The following is a 20,841-nucleotide window of genomic DNA, read 5'->3' as shown; positions in this document are numbered from 1 at the left end:
GATGTTAAATACACTGGGCATACAATATGTGCTGAAACGAGCAGAGCGATTGTATACTTCACTCACATGGAATCAAAGATTTCATGGATTTATGAATAATGATAATATATTGCTTAGCCTAGAATTACACTTATTATTCCTTTTCGTTAGCATAACAAACACTATGATTTCCAAGAAGTTGTCATCCACGAGTGCACACAAGCATGCATATAGGGACGGACGCGTGGTACAACCTCTAACCCCAAACAGCCATGATTTTCCAGAATTTTCCAGCATACTCCAAAAGATATATATATATATATATATATATATATATATATATATATATATATATATATATATATATATATATATATATATATATATATATATATATAATTCGCCAGTTCTGCAATGCTTTTGACCCCCCCCCCCCCAACCCTCCGAAATTGAATTCTCTTTTCCTAAACGGATTTCTGCTTATGGGACTGACGAGACCCCATAAGCACTTTTTATTTGGTTCTATATTAAAATACACCCTATTACTATATCAAAATAATTATTTCCTTATCAAGAAAAGAAAGTTTTGGAATAAAATGAACCAAGGTCCCTAACTAAATCTTTCTGAGGGGATAGACGAGTCTTTGACAATATTTTCAGGGGGTGGACTTCTAGAAACAGGTTAAAGCTTTATTTTGTTCTTCATGCAGCAAGTTTGGCCTAAGGGGACTTAGATCCTACTCCCTTTGTCTGTAGAAGGAGTATGGAAGGTGCCCCCCCCCCACCAACAATATCGGCGTAAATGATACCTATTTCTTGACAATGTGAAGCATAATCGCTTAAAAATACACTGGAAAAGGATAAGACTGTCTACAACTAAATTTTCAGGAAACAGAAAATACATGATTTGCTTTTAAGGTACGGTAGCTGACATATAATGAATATAATGATAATTTTCCGTGGGGAGGAAAGTTTCTGGGGGTGAACTTTTTAAAGGAATTTTTACACTTGGGAGATTTGACAGAATTTCTATACAAAACTTGTTTCTGGAAAAAAATTCCAAAGAAGGGGGAATTTCTAGAGTGATTGAAAAACCAATTAGAATAAAGTGTTCTCAAATGAAAATATGCTAAGGAGAATTTTTTGGGCAGGATTGTCTGCAAAAAATTTTATAGGGGGAATTTTTGGCAAGGATCGAATAGTCCAGAGGGAATTTTAAAGGAGCGGGGATATTTTGCGTGGGAGGAAATTTTTATAAAGGAATTTCCCGTGAGGGGAGGTTATTTTTAATAGAGGAGGAGCTAGATTTACTAGCATTATTTGAAAAAAAAAAAATCAGAAATTAAATAAAAAAAAATGCTTTTTCAAATGAAAGTAAGGTGTAACATTAAAACTCCAAATGAACAGAAATTATTCCATATATTAGGGAATTCAAAACTTTGCTCTTTATGCTAAAGTTTGACTGTGTATCACAGTTTCTTAAGAAAAAATCCTGAATCACAAGAGTCATTTAATTAGAATAAGAACCTTTTTTAAAAGTGCTTAAAAACTTTAACATGAAGACCAAGGAATCAAGGAGGGGCCAACTTCCTCATATACAGAATAATTTCTGTTCATTTTCAATTTTAGTGTTGCTCCTACTTTCAGTTGAAAAAAAAAAAATTCTAATAAATATTTATTACAGATCCCTTTACATATACACATTATGGAGCCTCTGCAATCATGGGACCTGAGCAAGCCCCTTCAAGTCCATGAGGAAAGGCGGTTGTACTCATAGAGGGGATCAAAAATAACGAAGAAGACCACACTGCCTTTCCATAACAAACAACAAAAGCACAAAGAACAATAGGGAAATATTTTTGCAAGACAGTGGAGATAATTTGAATGAATATTTCGGCCCTATGTCCAAGGGCCGTCCTCAGCAAGACAAAAATATATAAAAGAAAAAAGACTCACAAAAAACATGCGACCAATAAAACCAAAAAATAAAAAAAAATTCAAAGCAGTCCTAGCATCCTTACTTCAGCTAGGTCAACCAGGACTCTGGTTGAGAGTCCAAGCGCCCTTAAGTCCATGTGGAAAGGCGGTTGTAGTCATAGAGGGGATCAAGAGACCCAAGAAGCTGTGATTTACTCACTGCAATTTCATTGATTTTATTTCATCTCATTCTTTATTTAGGCATGGTATAGAGTGTTGTAATCAGTTTTCTTCAAATATATCCCATGGACACCAATCCATTTAGAAACTACTAACATAAGTGCTTTTAAATGAAATGTTAATCTTCTGAATTCCAATTTTAAATATTCTTAGTTGTACAAGGCATAGGACTAGGGGTAAATGAACCATTAGCCTCCTAATTTTACTGAATGGTTGATACTTATGTTTTTATTTTCTTATTAGGAATACATTCTGAAAGTTGCAGCTATGATGCTAAGCATATTTCAAGAAGCTATTTCTTCTAATCTTCCTAATATAGTAATGGAAAGGGGCACAACTATAGTAGCCTATTTGTTTTTCATTAATCAAAACTGAGAAATATTTGAAATTTATGGCTGTAATATCCCAGAAACAGAAAAACTTACCAAGGTTCATCAAAATCTGAGACTCTCAGCAAAATATATATTTATTTTTCATTTTATATGGAATGACCACAAACTAGAATCTTAAATTAACCCCTGAATTCAAGCTTAGCATAACATAGCACTGGCCTCTGTATCTTTATCTACTAAAACTGTTTCATCTAAGTGATATGTGCATTCTAAAACACAAAGAAGAAGGAGAATAAATAATGACGAAAAGAGGAAGAAAAGCCTACCTGCAAACCCTACTCTGCTCTCAATACTTTGACTTTTGGAAGCTTCAAATGACTTATCAATTCTTTTTCCAAGAAGAAAATCTTCATGTTCTCCTTCTGCTGTTTTCTTTTGGTAGATCCAGTCTAATTTAGAAGAGCCTGAGCCTTCCCTATATTAATTAAAATTTTTTGAGATTTTATTTTTTTTACCATAATGAGGCAGAAGAAAACAAGACCACAGTGGCATGCTAATCATAAAATACCCTATACTGAAAAACCAATTTGACAGCAATAAGGTGGAGCTGTACCCAATTTTCTGGGTCATAGTTTTGGTTTGATTTTGGAGTTACAAATGCATTTAGAATCAGTACAAATATTTTTATGAGCTTGCTCTGTCTGACTGTGGAACACTTTCACACACACTCTCTACCAGTTAAAATCAGTACGTAAAATTTATCTTAGTTTAAGCAATTCTTACACTTTTAGTGATGGCAGCAATAACTGAATAATGACCAAAGTTGATTGAAGTGTACAAGTGTACCTGTAATTTTTTTCCATTTTCAAAGGGAAATAATATCACAGGTAATTGTTATTTTCAATGTCTTCTTGACTATATAAGTCTTATTACTCAAACATATGTGCATGATAAACATTCATTACCATTCTTAACAAAAAGAAAAATATTAAAGAAGCAATTTTCCAATACTTCATGAAAATTTACTGATCTATTAAAGCCCACCATTCTACTAGCAAAGAAAAGATATTATGCAAACAAATACTGTAGTCAAACTAATATTTCTACAGACAAAGAAGGGGCATTAATGGAAAGATGACACATAGCTGTCAGTCATTTTACTATGACTGAAGCCAAGTTCAACAACAGAAGTATCAGTCTTGACACACAACAGCAACACCTTGAATGTACTATCATAAATGCATTACTATGGCTGATGGAGATGTAGATGTATTGCTAGGAATTATTTATTTTCATCTTTTTCTTTAGTTACAATATGTATGTCTTTGCCTCAATTTTATTTCTAAAAATAATGCATACCTTTTTATGATATATCTAATGAACAACAAACGTAATTGCAGACAGAAACAGAAACATTGCTAAGATATGCTCTGCAGAAAGCACATATCTGAAGCACTTTAAAGAATTTTCTGAAACACTTTCATACTTCCAAGCCACCATACAAAAATTTCCTTGCTTTATTTTTTTTTCAGCATCCACCCATCATGTATTATTTTTTTAGCATCAGCATCATCAGTGATCATAGAATTGCCAAGACTCAAACCTTTTCCCACAATTTTATTTATATATATTACATTTAAAGGATGATTAAGGTTTTTGGGTTTTCTATCCAATTTAAATGATATTAGGCCTAAGGACATGGCCATTTCTTCTTGGCCTTTATTTAGTTATACAAAATGTCCAAAAGTTTCACACAAAATTCAATGTCATAATAGCCAAATTCATTTAACAATTCATTTACAATTGTATGTATTATTGACACAATGCTCAATGTTAATTATAAGATTGCTTGGTTGCCAGTAATTACAACACTTTATACTCCTTGGGCATCACATATTTCATCACGCTTTTTAATATATTTAATGTTATTTAACTACTTTTTAGCATCCAAAAAATGGTGAGTAGAAGAATCTATACAAACTTAGATGGCCCAAAAACGGGCCATTTTTTTTATTCCTGGTAAGTAATATTTTGAGCAAGCCCAAAACGAAACATATAAAATATAAAGAGTAGTACAATTAGATTCCTTATTTAATCCTCTTTCCAAATATTATAGTCATTTCTCTGACCCCCTCCCCCTCCTGATGTTCCTATATTTAGCCGTAATGGTTTACATTTGTGTTGTTTAAGATCTTACAATGGATCATGTCTTCTTGGTAAAAGCAGGTAGGTCTATGTTATATTCTTGACTGAAGGAAATCTAGTTTTACCTGAGTGATTAATTGGAAGATTGAATAAAATATTAGGCTATCTAAAATTATTAAAAAATGGGGATACCAATGCAAGGAAACTGGTTGGTACTTGTCAGTTAAACAGGATGCACTAAGAATCACACTGTGAAAGATCTAACAGCAACCAGTTTCTGTTCCCGGATCAATTATGATTTGCTTATTTTGAGTAAGAAAACTATGATGTATGTATACTTTGTGTTAAATATTTAATATATAGAGGTGGTTAGGGGCCAGCTTAAGTACTGAGCATAATGTGTTCTGCATGGCCTGCTTTCCATAATTCTTTGCTGTTGTTTCCTTAATTTTGTGTTCAAAGTATTACATAATCATCACGTTTTGGTATATTTCATTAGGATTAACCTAACTTCACTTGTTGAGCACATTCCATTTAACTGACAAGTACCAACTGATCTAGTGTTTTTTTTTTAGGTTTTTATTAATATACATCTTGAATTGGGACTGTTGAGATGGAAACATGATAATAAAACAATTCTTACTTTATAATATGCAGAATAATTATAGTTCACACATTTCAACTACAGCTCCACTATACTTTACCCCTAGCCCCCCTAGTGTGCAAATATATAGCCCAAATTATGTATTTCCTATGCATCATTCTTGTTGTAACCCATGTCCTCATAGGCTAAATTGAATCAATTGCAATGAAATCAGAAACCATAAGGGAAATATATTATTTGGGCTATATATTTCCACATTAGGGGGGGGGGGGTAAAGAAAGTCAAGCTTTAGTAAAAAAGTAAGGGAAGAAAAGACAAATTGAAATTGAAATACAAGGGGCTAACACAAGGGGCTCTGCCCTTGGCGTCCCTGATGCCTTTACACTTGTTTTGTTGTGCATTATTGGCATTTGACTGTTAATGTGCTTGCTGCAAATTTTCCCAGATTCCTGCATATTGCACCACCAAAGTGCTTGAGAGTTCTTATCAACCTCTTTTTTTTACCCTGCTTTGAAACTTAGTGCTGTGCCTGCTTTTGATTTACTTGGCTTGCTTAATTTACTATTGACTGAGGACTCCCCCTGTTGCTTGTGGCCTACTTGTTTTATTTATTTGACAATTGACTTCTTTTTGTGATTTGATTTTGTTGTTTTACCTGTTTATTTTTTACCCTTTGGGGTTTTATTTTATTTGTGGTGACTGCCAGGACAGTTAGTAGTCCTGTCATCTCTGACCCCAATAACTCTAGTGAAAGGATTTTGGCTTTAGGTGATGAAGGTCCAAATGATACCAGTAGGTTGTTGACAAAAGATAGTAGAACAGTTATTGCCAAAAAACTGTTTCAACATCTCCAAAATCATGACTGCAGGGGCCATTATGGTTCAATGTTAGAAAGACTTATACCAGGTGGTTCCATTATCATAACAGCTGTGAACCAGTCAGTAGCTACTGCTGTAGTTTCTATTTCAGATATAGCAGTAAATGGATATAAGGTAAAGTTTATGCCTGGTTCTACCTCTAACCCTGCTTTAATCAGAAACAGAAAAGGCATTGTATTTATCCCATCGGAGGAGGTCACCCATCTGGATGATTTTGTCAAGGAGGCCCAAGTTAACGACAAAATGCAACAAGTGATATTGGCCTTTAAAAACCCAAGCCCATCAATTATCCCTTTGGTTTGCACCTTTAATCAGGATGTTCAGTTCCCTCTGAAAATCTCTGCTTGGGGTGTAAGGTATACAGATAAGCAGTTTATCCCCCAGGCAATACAGTACTTCAATTGTCAAGGTTTTGGCCACTTGGCTTCAAATTGCTGCAGAGGCAGAAGATGTCTACTTTGTAGTTGACAACACACCCTTGATGAATATCCCTAATCTAAAACAGTTAAGGAAGATCAAGTGCCCTAACTGCAATGGTAACTATGCTGCTAATGCTAGGGAGTGCCTAGCATTCATGGAGAAGAAAGCAATTGTAACTTACTCTTTGACTAATAATGTCCCCATGAGGACTGCTGCTGAGGTCTTGTAGAAGGGACTTCCAACAAATCCCCATGATATACACAGACTTTCCCTCCACTGACTCCCAATGAGCCTCCAGTCAAGGAACTCAACATGAGGTACATGGCCATGTTTAAAGGTGTTGCAAAGCAGATCTCTGATCTAACCCAGGCTATTACAACTATTTGTGAACTGCTTTCTAAGTTAGTACCAAAAAATTTTCAAAATGTAATCTGTAGCCTAAATAAGTCAGTTGGAAATCTAAATAGAGAAGGTTCAAGTCTTTCCACAATGTCAGCAGTTACCAGCAGCCCTGGCAAATCAGAAAGGAAATGTAAAGGAAAGGAGTCTATACCTAGCCCAGAAGATGCTATAATTAGACTACCGAGACCAAGATTAGCCCCTTCTCAGACAAATGACTGATTAGCCCCTTCTCTCCACCATTTTCCCTTAAATTTGGCCTGGATGACTAAGCACAAATGTATTAAGTAATTTGGTTAAGACTACTGGTTTGTTTTATTCCCCAAAATTTTTCCTGCATGTTTCTTTTTTAGAGCTGTGTTATTTGTTTATATTTTGATTTAGGTGACAGATTACAAGTTATTTGTATTATTTATTATAATCAAGTTGTATGAGCATTATAATTGTTGTTTGATAAAGTAAATTGCATCATTCTGGTTCCTGTTTATAACTGCTGGCAATTGTTGCTGGTGAATACTTCCTGTGATTAGCAAGATAAGTGGTAGATGGCTCCATATTATTTTAGTCTTACAGGCCAGGTTGCCCCTTCCCAAATTATTTTATTTTAGAGTTAGGCTATCTTTTTTTCCATTTTATTTGTTTTTATTACCCTTGTTTATCTAGCCTATTAATATTTTATCTGATTAACTTTCTATATCTGGAAGTATGTGATAGGTTATAATGTAAAAATATATTATTTATTATAATTATGTTGTATATTTACTTTAATTGCTGTATGACAAAGCATTGTTACATTGTTTTGAGTACTGTTTTTCAATGCAGGCAGTTGTTGCAAGTGAATAACCCCCTACCAATAGCAAGATAAGTGATAGCCTACATGATCAGGTTCAGTGCATCAAACCCCAAAAAACAACAACAACAGTCAAAATGTGTAAAGTATAATTAGGCCTATTCTGCATATTATGAAGTAGGGTAAGAACTGTTTTCTTAACATGTTTTCTTCTCAATGGGCCCAATCTATTCTTATACCTTTTTATATATCCTACGACCACCAAGGGGGGGGAAAGGGGTTTCATTATCAGGTAAGTGACCATGAAATTTGGAAAGAGAAATAAAAATGAATCCAGTAGGCCACAACTCTTTTTGATGCATACTGTTTCCTTTAAGAGCCAAGGAACTCTAATTTTAGTCAAATTTATTGCAGTCATAGGCCAAAGCAATAGGTTTTGTTGTAGGCCTAATTATTGTTAAAAATGAGCTTAGGCTATGCCTGGGACCAATTTCATTGTATCTGTCAAATCTTGAAGGAAGGGATGATCCTCAAACCCCTTTTATGAATGAATATATATCCATTTGTTCTCAATACTATTACGTGTAACAAAGATTTATATGTCTAACTTTAACTCTCTTAGAAGCTGCTTTGCTTTTCTGGCTTCATCACTTTCCATGTTTTTAAGTTTTGATTTTTTCCTGCCGTTAGGATAACCGCCAGATGAAAAAATCATTTGATTCTTGAAAAAAAATTCACTATATCAGCACATAAATCGCTAGACTATTGAATAGAAACCACTATAAATCACTAGAATTATTATACTTTTCATCAATGCAGTTAATAATTATTTTGTTTCTTTACCATGTTCTATAAAGGCGGATCTGTAGGAAGGGGGTAAAAACGCCCTAGAAAAATTTCTTTAGATTGATATTTTGTTTTTTTTCAAGCGAAAATATTAAAAATGTCTTTTCGCATCTTTTTTCAGAGAATAAAACAAAATCCTTCCTTTCTCTATAGATTTTCTCGAATTGGTACCCTTGGATTATACTCCGGTCACTAAAAATTAGTTATCAGTGATCTGATCGAAACATTTACTTTTTCTTTTTAATTTTTTCCCTTGTCGATTCAAAACCCCATTTTTTTTTCCAATAAATATAGAATTTATCTTCTTTTTAATCTAGTTGAACTGGTATAATTACTGGGACACCAGAAAACATTTTGAAAGTGACCTTTTTGTATTTATATTGAAAAAATTTGTCCCACCGTTCACAAATTTCGATAAGCATCGGTCTTACTATTTCTTTAATAAAAAAGATAAAAAAAAAAAAATTTCTCCCAATACATTTTTTGTTTATTAGTGATAATTGTTCATTCTATTACGTTAGCTACAAGAGAGCCTAGACTCATCACTTGGAACTATGTTACTGTGAAACAACATAGTTTTCAACAATATATCATTAATTTAAAATATCATAAGTAAAAAACTACAATCAGTTACAATAGCGGCAGGTTCTCACAAAGTTTAAATGTTGCCGCGTTTTAAGTTAAACAATTAGGACGTTATCTGTGATTATTAAGTGTTTCAGTACAAATAAAAGAATTTGAAGAATTATTGGAATTTTGATTAGATATTAGAAGTAAAAATTTTAACCATAAGACAGTTCTCAGAGTAGACATCCCCTCCCTTTACTCCCAACCGATTTCAATCATCAAAATACAATTGATTTAACCTATCTAGTTATAATACAAATCTTGTTATAAAAAGCACTAAGTCTTATTTTCTTTTTCAGTGATTTCTTTTTTTCAAACAGAAAATTATATTTATTGTATACCTACCATTTTATTTTTCAATGACTGCATTCCTGTTCTATTTGCAAATGTAGAGAATGTATCAACATCCACTATCCACTCCACCTTCGAAGGTTTTAAAAGAAGAAAATATAATTTCAAACTGATAGATAATAGTGAGTAAAGAACTGTAAATATGAAGACAAAATTCAACCTGAGCAAATTTTGTCAAATAGGAAGTATAGAACATTTTGCGATAAAAAAGGTTCGCCTATCGTCTTGATGATAACGCTCTAGGTCCTATATATATCTGATACGGACATATGGTGGGAAATCGGAGGTTTCAAAGGCGGTATGTTTGCATAAATGCTAATCTGGACCATATTAGGAGCTGTAATGAATCATCTTTTTTGCGTTTTTTTTAAATAATCAGCTTCCAGTATGATTTATTCGATTGAATCATGAATCTACGCGCTATATAATGAAAAACCATTAAATTTAGGGAAAAATCACTATTTTTAGAACAAAAATCACTAGCCAGAAGAAAATCACTAGACAACATAAAAAAACGCTAGAAATAGTAATAAATCACTAGGGGTGGTAACCCTACAGCAATGATCAATGCAGCATAAGATATCGCAGCTATCAAGGCAAAATGAGCCGATATCACCATTTTTCGAGTGGAAAGCGCCAGAGGTGCAGGTAAGAAAAATCACTATAAGAAAATGCACCGGTTTGAAAAAGTCTATTTACAAACAACTTAATAGCTCCAAAATGGTGAAAAGAATACTACCCTAGTAATTTATCTTATCAATTTTTGACGTTCTTATACGTCTCTTAAAAGTTGTTTTTCTCGATATAATTTAAAGTTAATTAGTGCAACCTGAAGTAGAGAATAAGTTTTGTTACCTCCACTTAAATTCTAAATGGTCACTAAGTTGAAAAACGGAAGTCAGGGCCATTCATAAAATGTCATTGGGTAGAATGAACCTTGAAAAAATTGTTCTGCTGAATCAATATAGATTTACTTTTGCCTATGTGTAATGCAATCGGTTTCAAGTTAAGGTACCGAAAAACCTTCAGAAGCTGAAGGTTTCGTATCAATGAATTATAGAAGACTTTAATAAAAAATACATAGGTATTTTTTTCTGTCTATGATCGATAAAATGCTAATAATATGATTTAAATAGAAGCCCAAAATTGTTTACTACTAAGCCAAGTTTGATGTCTTACCAAGTAATCTCAAGTTTATTTACATATTTTGTAATATAGCAAAAAATGAGGCTTGATTTTAGTCACTTACAACACTTGAAGTTACCTGAAAGAGTGAATTGTTACGCTTTGACCCCTAGCCTTCTAAATAATATTGCCAAGCGGAATACAATATCCATTAAGTTTGCATTGTGTAGTTATTACAACGTTGACTAACAGACTAATTGCTGACTAATCTGCATATTTTACACAACAAACCCAAGAATACAATTTTGTGCCATACGGAGATGAACCCAAGGAGCTTAAATCTGATACCACTCTCTACAGTGATCGTGCCATAAAACAGCCTCTGCTACCATTGGCATCACTTTTGCTTTGAAATCCTTGAATAAAGAAGTAACGAGGATTTGGCGTTTAATACTGATTATGGAACTGTTACTTTATTTCAGACAAGAAGCGTTACATATTCATTATGTTGATTCGTAATTTCTGTTTTTACCAAGGGCTACAAATGCCTGAAAAATAACATCACATTGAGAAAAGAGCTATACAATAAAATTTGTCATGTTAGAAAACTGTCCTGTTTGCGAGAATATACTCGAGTTTAAATTTTTTACGTCCAGTTAGACCATAGAGAGCAATAAAAATTTGAGGGAAGGCTGTTTTAAAAACAATTGCCTACGGTAGCGAAACTCAGCCTTTTACATTTTCTTTTAGAATTTCATTAACGAGGAGAGGCCCGCATTATTAGCTTATTAAGCTAAAACTTGCAGTTTTAGCTTAAATGCACGCTTAATGACGAAAAAATTCGAACTAAATCTCAGCTATTAAAAGTAAACTTAGGAAAGAGTGTCACCAAGAAGGGAGAGGAATATATCAGTAGAAGGCTAAATGCTCAATATTTATGTAGAAACTAGACGACATTGCTATTTTACTCCTTTTATATATTCCGCTCACACTAGCATTTTACAGGAGTCATTTCTTCTGGTCTAAGGTCAAAAATATCTAGAAGCCTAGTTTTATCTTACTAATAAGAGTCAATGCAATACTACTTAGCCTTACAAAAACGTTTGATTAAAATTTGTCACATATAACGCATAGCTTTTTGGACAAGACGAAACATTTTTGCCTTTTTCCATTTTCGCATTTGTCTCATAAATTATTTTTATGTAAATTTTCAAACAAACAAGATTACAAGAGAGCGAAGTTGTGATGCTGAGCTGATGGATTGGTGGTTTTTATGGAATAGAAATCTCGGACCAGCAGTCAAAACACAAACAAAAACGTTTAAACACTCTGATACCCAAATACCAGCTTTAAAAGGTACAGCCCTGTGAAAAAAAGTTAAAAAATTTCAAAATGTTACATTTTGATATTCCAGTAAAAATGGATGCTCAGGAGTGCTGGAGGTTTTCGTTTTACGGTAAATGGTGCGATTACTGGGTCTTCTGCCAAAGTCCTAACCAAGAAGTTTTACGGACTCCTGAAGGAAATTCTCAATTATTTACAATTATATCACCTGACATTTTGCGCTGGTGTTTCTGGTGCCTCTAGGCTAGGGAAATCCCGTGTGATAAAACTTCAAGTCTCTGATGCAACGTCAATAGCCGAAACATTCATATATGATCTCAAAGTAGGATACACAGTCCTAATCGTTTATGAGTTCGAGGCGATTTCCCGTTGCTGTAACATCTACCGGTCCTCTGACCATCTCTCGTCATCTTTTTCAGGTGTGACATCAAAATATGCGCAACGTACCGGTCCCCATGTTTCAGATATAGAATCGCCTTACAATTTGCCACCTAAGTGTTCAAGCTGTGGAGGCAATCATGTTTCGTTTAGCCTAAAAATGCCCTAAATTGACAGCAATTGTAAGTCGGAAAGTGCCAAAAACTAATTAATGTCTGTATCAGTATCAGTCGTGTCTTTTAACATTAATTGGACGAAAAACAAGAACCTGACCATTGATGAACTGTACAGTAAGTTTGACATTGTATGCTTTCAGGAATCTTCTGACAGGAACGAGCGTTAATTTCCTGCGCCGCAGTGTTGATCACTTTGTTTTCACAAGAAATGCAAAATCTACTTCTTTAAGGCCTTCCGAGGACTTAGCATGTATTATAAAACAAGTGCTCAGTTTTCTGTCTCGATCATTTTAATTTTATGACGAACATCTTTTAGCTATAAGACTGGGAAAAACCGTCTTGATTCATATTTATCTGCCTTACGATGGGAAGAATATGACCTCTCTTAATAAATCCCCCAAAAGCATGTGCAAGTTTGAAAACTTTCCTTCAAAGAATAAGCAAAACTTGTAACGAATGTATTATTATTGGAGATATGAACATTGATGTAAAACTTGATTCTTTTCGTACTGTGAGCCAGCTTGACAGTCTCCCCACTTACACAATAATTGCGAAGGATCCATCTTTTTCGTATGTGCGTAATTCTGGCTGCCAATCGGATATTGATCATGTGATTTGTGCCCGATTTATTACATTTTCAGCAGTGCATGTCCACAAACATCACCAAGATATTGATCACCTTCCATTATCGCTCTACTTTTCAATCAGAACAGATAGTACAGCCCACATAGGTGCTCCTACCTCTATTTGTTCCGAATAACTGGAAAAATGCTAATATGTCATTATATATATCAGCCCTGACCATGCTCCTTGGTTCATTAAGTGTACCCTTTCATCTACTCCAGCTGAGTGTTAGTTCTATAAAATCAATTACGATCTGAATCAATGCAAGGACCAAATTGTGCAGTGTTTAAAACGCGATGATGTCCCTCAGGAGCGAGTGAGAAAAAGTACAAGGAAACCGATCTGGTTGTGTGACCCTGAACCGAAAATTGCAAAAAAAACAAACAAATTGTGGCTATGCATGTGGATAGCTAACGATCGACCACTATCCGAGAATGTGTTTGAAATAAAAGAAAAACTAAGCGTGTGTTTAAGAGATGTCTGCGATCAAGCCGATATAAAAGGTTAGATTATCCTACCACTATGAAAGTGATTAATTCAGCTCAAATAGATAATTTAGCAAATCTTAATTGCCCCATCTCGCCAGCTTCGTTGTCTGACCACTATTCAGTTATAGATTCCAAGGTGAATTATGCGGTGCGCGCATTTTATTCGAAATTGTTTGATTCGGTTCTCCCATCTTCCGTGTCAATTGATGCTGTAAATGGTTCTGTTAAGAAATTGAAATCAAGTGCTCTTGATGTCAACAGAATTAGTATTTATTATCTAAAAATAAACAGCCCGTCTTTGTTTTTCCATTTAAAAATTTCCGCTTTTCCAAATGTGCCCTTGTTGTCCCTTATTCCTGATACTTTTTGTGTGGAACTGCCACTTCTGTGCTTAAACAAAGTAAGAGTCCACTGAACTGTTCTTCTTACAGGCCTATCACGGTTGCTTTTAATATTTAGTAAAACCCTTTAACACATCCTTCTTTTTCTCATTACTATAAATGCTAATTTCGGGGAGAACCAGCTCGGTTTACGGTTTCGTATCGGTTGCCAGCACGCTCACCGTGCTCTGGCTTTCCTTCTTAACGATGCTTCAGCTAAAGGGTATGGTCATCACATTTGTGCTCATGATCTTTCTAAGGCTTTCGATAGTGTTGTACATAGTCTAGCCCTTTACTCTTATCTTGGAAATAAGACTAACGGTACCCTTTCTTCTATTATTGCTCCTGTTCGTCTGAGAATACGGCAGGTTGGAGTGTTAGGTTCAAGTATTTTTCAATTTATTATTTCTAATATTCTCGAGAATCTTTCTTCTATGTGTTTTGTTTGGTTGACTGATATTTCCTACCTTGGTTATACTGATGATATTCTTCTCATTAGCCAGTCTAAACTAAGTAAGTTTTAAAAAAAAATTATTTATCCCTCATGCAGATTCGATGCGGTGGTTGGGTAATACACCAAAAATCTTGAAACTTTTCGTGAGCGTGCCATCCGGTATACTAGAACGAAGACCCAGATTGGTTACTCTAAAATTGTAGCCAATCGAGGGAAATATAATCGTATTTCCCTCGATAAGCTTAATTCTACGTTTCCAATCACTCTGTTCTTTAAATTTCTGGGCTTTACCCTATTTTTAGAAAAAGTATATTAGTGATCGATTGTTTATTTCCTCTTCTCTATTTAATTTCTCGTAAATTTCTTCTCTATCTTCCTCTTTCGTATGGGAATCGAAAGAAGTTCTACCTTCCGAATATTACTGAGAAGCTGACTAGTTTACACAAAAAGCTTTCAGAAACGGCGTATCGGTGTTTTTCACATCGCCACGGTTTGATCAGTTTTTTTTTATTAATTTTATACTTTAATGTGATTTTCTATTTTCATTTTGGTATCACATTTTTTGTTATGTTATTTCTGAAGTCTTTACTCCAATATTTATCTTTTGATGTAAGTGGGTTATAAACAACTATAATTATTATTTATACCTAAGAGCTTTAATCTTGTTTTATACATGTCGCAGTGTTATGAAAAAAACTTAGATTTGCTAAAAACCGGTGGATGAATATTAGTAGTTTGATAAAATCCTTAAGAGTTTTGATCAGATCCCTATTATTGTCATAACCAAAGACCTTATCTTACTAGATTCCATGCGTCATTAAAACATTAGGGTACTGGGAAACAGAAGATGACTTGGGTTGTTACCTTTAAGAATTTATAGGTTAGTCATATGGGTGCATGCTCCTTTCTTGAAGTATTTCCGTGATCAGGGTTGCCACCCTGACCTGGAAGAATTGACTAAATCGGAGAGGAAAAATTTACTAGATCGCATCTGTTTTTACTAAATGGTAAAAAAAATTTTTTGCGCGCGCGGCTGCGCCGCACGCGCACCATTTATATATATATATATATATATATATATATATATAATGTTACATTTCTTCTTACTTTTAATTTCTCTCAGCAGGCTCCTTTTTACTCAATAAAATTATCAAACTGAGTAGATTCACCTAATCACCTTGGGTGGTTGACTTTTGTTTTGATTCCAATAGATTCCCAATCATCACAAATCCAAGTGTCACTATAGCTTCATTTTTAGTTGGTAAGATTTGATACACAGAAAACTGATTTTGTCGACCTTTAGACGCCGGAAGTGAAGTGTCTGTTTATAAAAATAGGTGACTGCTTGTCTGTCTCTGAGACAGACAAGCAAAATTGTAAATTGTAAAACAGACAAGCAAAAATTGTAAATTGTCATATGTTTACGATAATTTTTTTCCCTGAATTCATGGAAAATAAAAAAAAGTTTTGTTTACTATAAATCATGACTTTTTACTAGTTTTTACTAGATTTCGGGAAATTTACTAGATCCTCTAAATTTACTAGATTTCTTTTTTACTAGATCTAGTAAAATCCTACTGACGGTGGCAACCCTGTCCGTGATCGCCAGTCCTTTTTTTTTGCGTCATCTTTCTTTGAAGGAATATAGAAATTTTACACTGGGCAAAGATAATGATGTGCGGAAATCGCTTAAAATACCGCATTTTGCAATGTATAGTGTTCTAAGGTATTTAGAACCCTTATACAACGTATTTAGAACACACATTATCCTACCTTTATAATAGGATAATGCTCGTAAATCTACATAAACTTATACAAGAGTTTATATATAAGTGTTATTTAAAATTTATATATAGTTTTCTTTTATATGCATAAATGCATCAAAGGTAATAGTCTAGAATCCAGGCTAGCTCAGACGGAAGAGAGTCTAACTTCTAATCTTGGGAGGTCAGAGATCTGAAATCACTCGGGGGCTTCTTTTTCTGTTGCTAAAAGAATAATGTTTAAAATATATTCCTTTTTGGGTAAGAGATGCATTTATGGAGTAAAAATTCAATAGTAGACCAATTTTTGGCGCAGACGGATAAAAATTCGATTAAACGAGGGGGAACGATCTTTTCTAACTCGTGAATGAGTATTTTCGAAGTTACAGTTTTGGTGTCTACCCTGTTTTGTCTCAAGGCTAGTGGATCGAGTCGAAAATTTCGGGGGGTTCATTTGCGGATTAAGAGGTGGGGGAAGGGGGGGGGGGTGTATATCATTTTTCTATTATCCGTACAAAAAATACACGCTTCAATTTTTGTCTTTTTTAAGCTTATCGTCTGACAGGCTTCGCTGCTAGTAGGCTTCGCACTTATAAAGAAGAAGGCAATACTTTCCAGAAATGGATATTTTTAGACATCAAAATGAACTAAAATGAAAAAGAAGTAGTAGCCACATATTTTATAGAGGCACATACGGAGTTTTTTTTTGGTGGGGAGGGGGTAATAAAAAGATTCGGAAGGGGGCCCAATAGCAAAAACTAAAAATTATATTTAAAAATTTGAATAAGAAATTGAATAGATTTTAGGGGCTGAGCCAGGGCCCATAGGTCCCCCTGTCTATTGTCTTTGATTTTGGCCCAACATGCTATGGCGTCATCAGCAGAAGATGAAACAAAATAAAATATTTTTGCTTGAAGAACGTTTCCTCAATAAGTTTAGACACAAGATTCGTTCATTTTCCAGATACAAAGCTCATCAAGCTTTGTTTTTAGATTTTATTTCGGCTCCTGATAAGGAAAATTCGCTGAGGAATTGAAAATTATTTTCAGCTTTACTTTGGCAATTGAGCGAGTAAAAAAGGAGAAAAAGCTGGTCCATTTCGAACGATCAAAAAACCAAACATGCATTTTAAAGTTTTTCCTCGCCTTTTTAACTTATTTCATTTAGCATAAATGCTTTTTGAATTATTGTAACCAAGCTGTTTTCACCATGTACTTTTGTAAGGGGAGTCCTAAAATTATGGACAGTTTATTTTAGAAATTTGCAAATCTCTGTTTGAGTATATCTGAAAAACTCAGTTTGTGCCAAGAAAACGATTATCTGTTTTAGTTGGCATACAAACAGGTTGAATACTTCGGAAAAAGCGATCGTTCTGCCTTCTAGTTTGAATCATAAACCAATATGGGATTCAAGACTTTCTAAAAGTAAATTGCTAACATTTCAATTAAAACTGCAAATTTAAGATATTTTAAACTAAATTTCATGAATGACCATTTTCTGCAACTACTTCAGTATCATCCTCTTCTTCTTCTGGCTCAGCCATTGGAAAACGTAAAATAGCAGCAATCCCAGTAAAATTGGCAAGTTCTAAGAAAGAAAATTAGTATAATATTATCACTAAAGAAGATAAACAAAGAAAGTTACAAGCCAATTAGGGAATAGCTGTATTATAAAACTACTATATCGAAAACAAAAATAATCCAAAGCTCAAAAAGCTACTTCAAGATAACAAATTAATAAAAACAAAGTTCAATTAACAAATCAACTGGTTAACATTACGAATAAAATACAGTAGAAGGGATTCTATCCTTCCGTTGTCTGTAATATCATTCTCAGTCTAAAGCAGCCTGTATATGATCAATGTCTTTGTCACTACTTCACTTTTATATATTACTAACTGCAGGCTATGTTTGTAATTCAAAATTAGAACAAATACTGTTTATTCAATCTTACGAGAACTTTTCTGATCCCTGACATTGGCGGCACGATATTGCACTGAGTAAGCGGCAATCTAATTCAACTGATTAGAGAGGTGATGATTAATGTTCCAAGCGCATCATTTAACCTGTTGACGGCGATGACCACGTGTAAACATTGGCTATGTTTATCTAATTGAATGTAAATGAAAAATTTTGGTGTACGATTAATCTAATTTTTTTTCGGGATGGGGGGGGGGGGTAGTTTTAGATCACTACTTTCGTTTAAAATCACAATGAAACTTCGAAAACTTTGAAAAATCACAAATGAAACTTTGAAAAATCACTTCTTTCGTGATTAATTCAATCAAAATACACTATATGCATATAAAAGGTACCTTCACAAGTCGTTTTCAATTCCCCACACATTTGTTGAGCAACACTGAGAGCCATAACTTTGAAAAACTTAATGAATTAGACACCCTTTCTAAAATACATAGATCAGATGTAATCGCTATTAATGAAGTACAAGCTCAAAATTTGCACATGTTAAAAATTATCAATTTTTCACAGTTTATTAAACCCAGACCAGTAAACCACCCTCTGGGTAAGAGAAGTAGCGGAATTCTGTACTTTGTTCGTAATGACTTTTACCCAAGTGAAATCTCAATTCCGTATATTGCTCCCTCTGATGAGATTATGTGGATGTGTGTTCAACCTAAAGTCTTGCCGCATCCTTTCAATTTGGTTGTCCTGTGTTGTTTTTATTTTTCCCCTAATCAGAGATCCACTGACAAAATAAATTTTACTGAAAAATTACAGGCAAGTGCTGACTTTGAATCAAAATACCCAAATGCAGGAATCTTCCTGATGGGTGACGCAAATGATTTAAAACTTGTATCTATATGTAATGCTTTTAATTTAAAACAGATTGTAAAGGTCCCAACTACCAAAGACAATACTACTCTTGATTTAATTTGAACCAATCCTTCGTAGTTTGACAAACCCGTCTCCACTCTGCCCCCTCTAGGGGGTAGTTAGCCTTCTATCTCCGCTGACTAAAGTTAAACAGTCGTTTTCTATTACTGAAACCGTTTATAGACCTCTTATTGACTCAGGACTCTACAATTTTGGCTCTTGCATTACTACTGAAAATTGGTCTACCGTGTATCAAACAAATGACGTTGACTGCATGGCTTTGTCCCCCCAAAATTTATTGAGGAGTAATTATGAATCCCATTTTCCTGAGAAAAAATTTAAACGTGTTCCACATATAAGCCTTATGTTACTGAGACTTTTATAAAACTTAAAAGAAAAATTATTTTTTTCAAGGCAGGTCATACTACTGAGGCTAATAGTCCAAAGAAGTTCCTAAAGAAAAAAAAAAATCAGAAAAGCAGCTTCTGATTATTATAATAGTAGAGTCAAAGATCTATATTTAAAAAAAAACTCAAGCAATGGTACAGAAAAATTCAAGAGATGTGCGGAACAGGCCATTCTGAAGTTAATTTCCCCCTTCCTGAACCCCCTAATAAGACAGCTAACGATTCGAACTTGTACCTTGCTTCCATCGTTCGAAATCTCCTCCCTTTCACTGGCTCTAGTCCAACTATTCCTCCAAATACCTCCTTCCCCCTTATTTCTCCCTCTGATGTTATAAATAAAATCCTAAAGCTTAGAAAATCAAGTACTTGTCCCTTGGACATCCCAGTTGACTTAATTAAATCCTTTTTAGACAAAATTGCTGAGCCTTTATCACATATTTTCAACCACATCACAAAACTTGGTAAATTCCCAAGTTTCTGGAAACAAGGTTTTATAACACCTGCGCCCCCCCCCAAAAAAAATATACCAATCTAACTTTCGCCAACATACGCCCCATTACACTCACTTCAGTTTTTTTCCAAACTTTACAAAGGTTTCCTCTGTGACTGCCTTAAAGTTAAAATTTGTCCACGTATTGACGTCCGACAGTTTGGTAATTTAAGGAAAACCCCATTACCCGTTACCTTGTGCACTTGGTACATACCATCCCAAGCAGCATTGAGAAACAAACGTTTGGCTGAACCTTGTTTTGGTTGATTTTCAAAAAGCTTTTGACCTGGTTGACTACACCACCCTAATTCGTTCACTACTGGTTAACTTTGAAATTGATTCTCTCTTAGTAAATATTGTTATATCGTTTCTTTCAAATAGATCTCAAGTTGCAAAATATAAAAATATTTTCTCTAATACCCTCCCTATACATTGTGGAATTACTCAAGGACTCTTATTGGAATAACTTTTATTTATAGTTATGATTAATGATATTGGTAAGGAATTCCCCCAAAGGTGGAAATACGTGGATGACTTGTGGATCTTTGAAGTATGTCACAGGAATATTAAAAGTGAACCCCTCGAAATCCTAGCCCATATTTCGGATGAAGCTAAGAACCTAAATATGAAAGTAAATTCCACCAAATCAAATATAATGACGAAAAAATTTCTTGAAATCCACTCCCGTCTTCCCTGACCCTATCCCACTTGAAATGCTTGTGAAACATGTTAAACTCCTTGGTGTCACAATTTCAAATAATCTTAAGTGGGACATGCATGTTTCAAATATTGTTAAACAAGCTATGTTAAAACTTCAGAAAAAATTCAATTGCCCTAAGATGCATTCTCT

General features: G+C 34.2%; 2 protein-coding genes across 2 annotated transcripts in view; both read right to left on the bottom strand.

Moving 5' to 3' along the window:
* The window catches only part of LOC148952178 (pre-mRNA-splicing factor CWC25 homolog), a 45,502-nt gene extending 37,126 nt beyond the window's left edge, over positions 1-8,376 (bottom strand). Inside the window, exons 1-2 of the mRNA XM_089088869.1 lie at positions 8,313-8,376; positions 2,795-2,943 (exon numbers count right to left, since the gene is read on the bottom strand). Coding sequence (XP_088944995.1) covers positions 2,795-2,943; positions 8,313-8,362 — 199 coding nt within the window. The 5' untranslated portion in view covers positions 8,363-8,376. The remainder of the gene's footprint in view (positions 1-2,794; positions 2,944-8,312) is intronic.
* A 9,267-nt stretch (positions 8,377-17,643) lies between these two features.
* Positions 17,644-20,841, bottom strand: part of pelo (pelota mRNA surveillance and ribosome rescue factor) — a 495,594-nt gene continuing 492,396 nt past the window's right edge. Inside the window, exon 10 of the mRNA XM_089088867.1 lies at positions 17,644-17,847. Within this exon, the coding sequence (XP_088944993.1) occupies positions 17,741-17,847 (107 nt within the window). The 3' untranslated portion in view covers positions 17,644-17,740. The remainder of the gene's footprint in view (positions 17,848-20,841) is intronic.

The sequence above is a fragment of the Artemia sp. Qi Xiang Cuo genome, chromosome 5, assembly GCF_049724085.1.
Source record: "Artemia sp. Qi Xiang Cuo chromosome 5, ASM4972408v1, whole genome shotgun sequence".
NCBI classification, from domain to species: domain Eukaryota; kingdom Metazoa; phylum Arthropoda; class Branchiopoda; order Anostraca; family Artemiidae; genus Artemia; species Artemia sp. Qi Xiang Cuo.
This window is presented reverse-complemented; position numbering and strand designations above follow the sequence as displayed.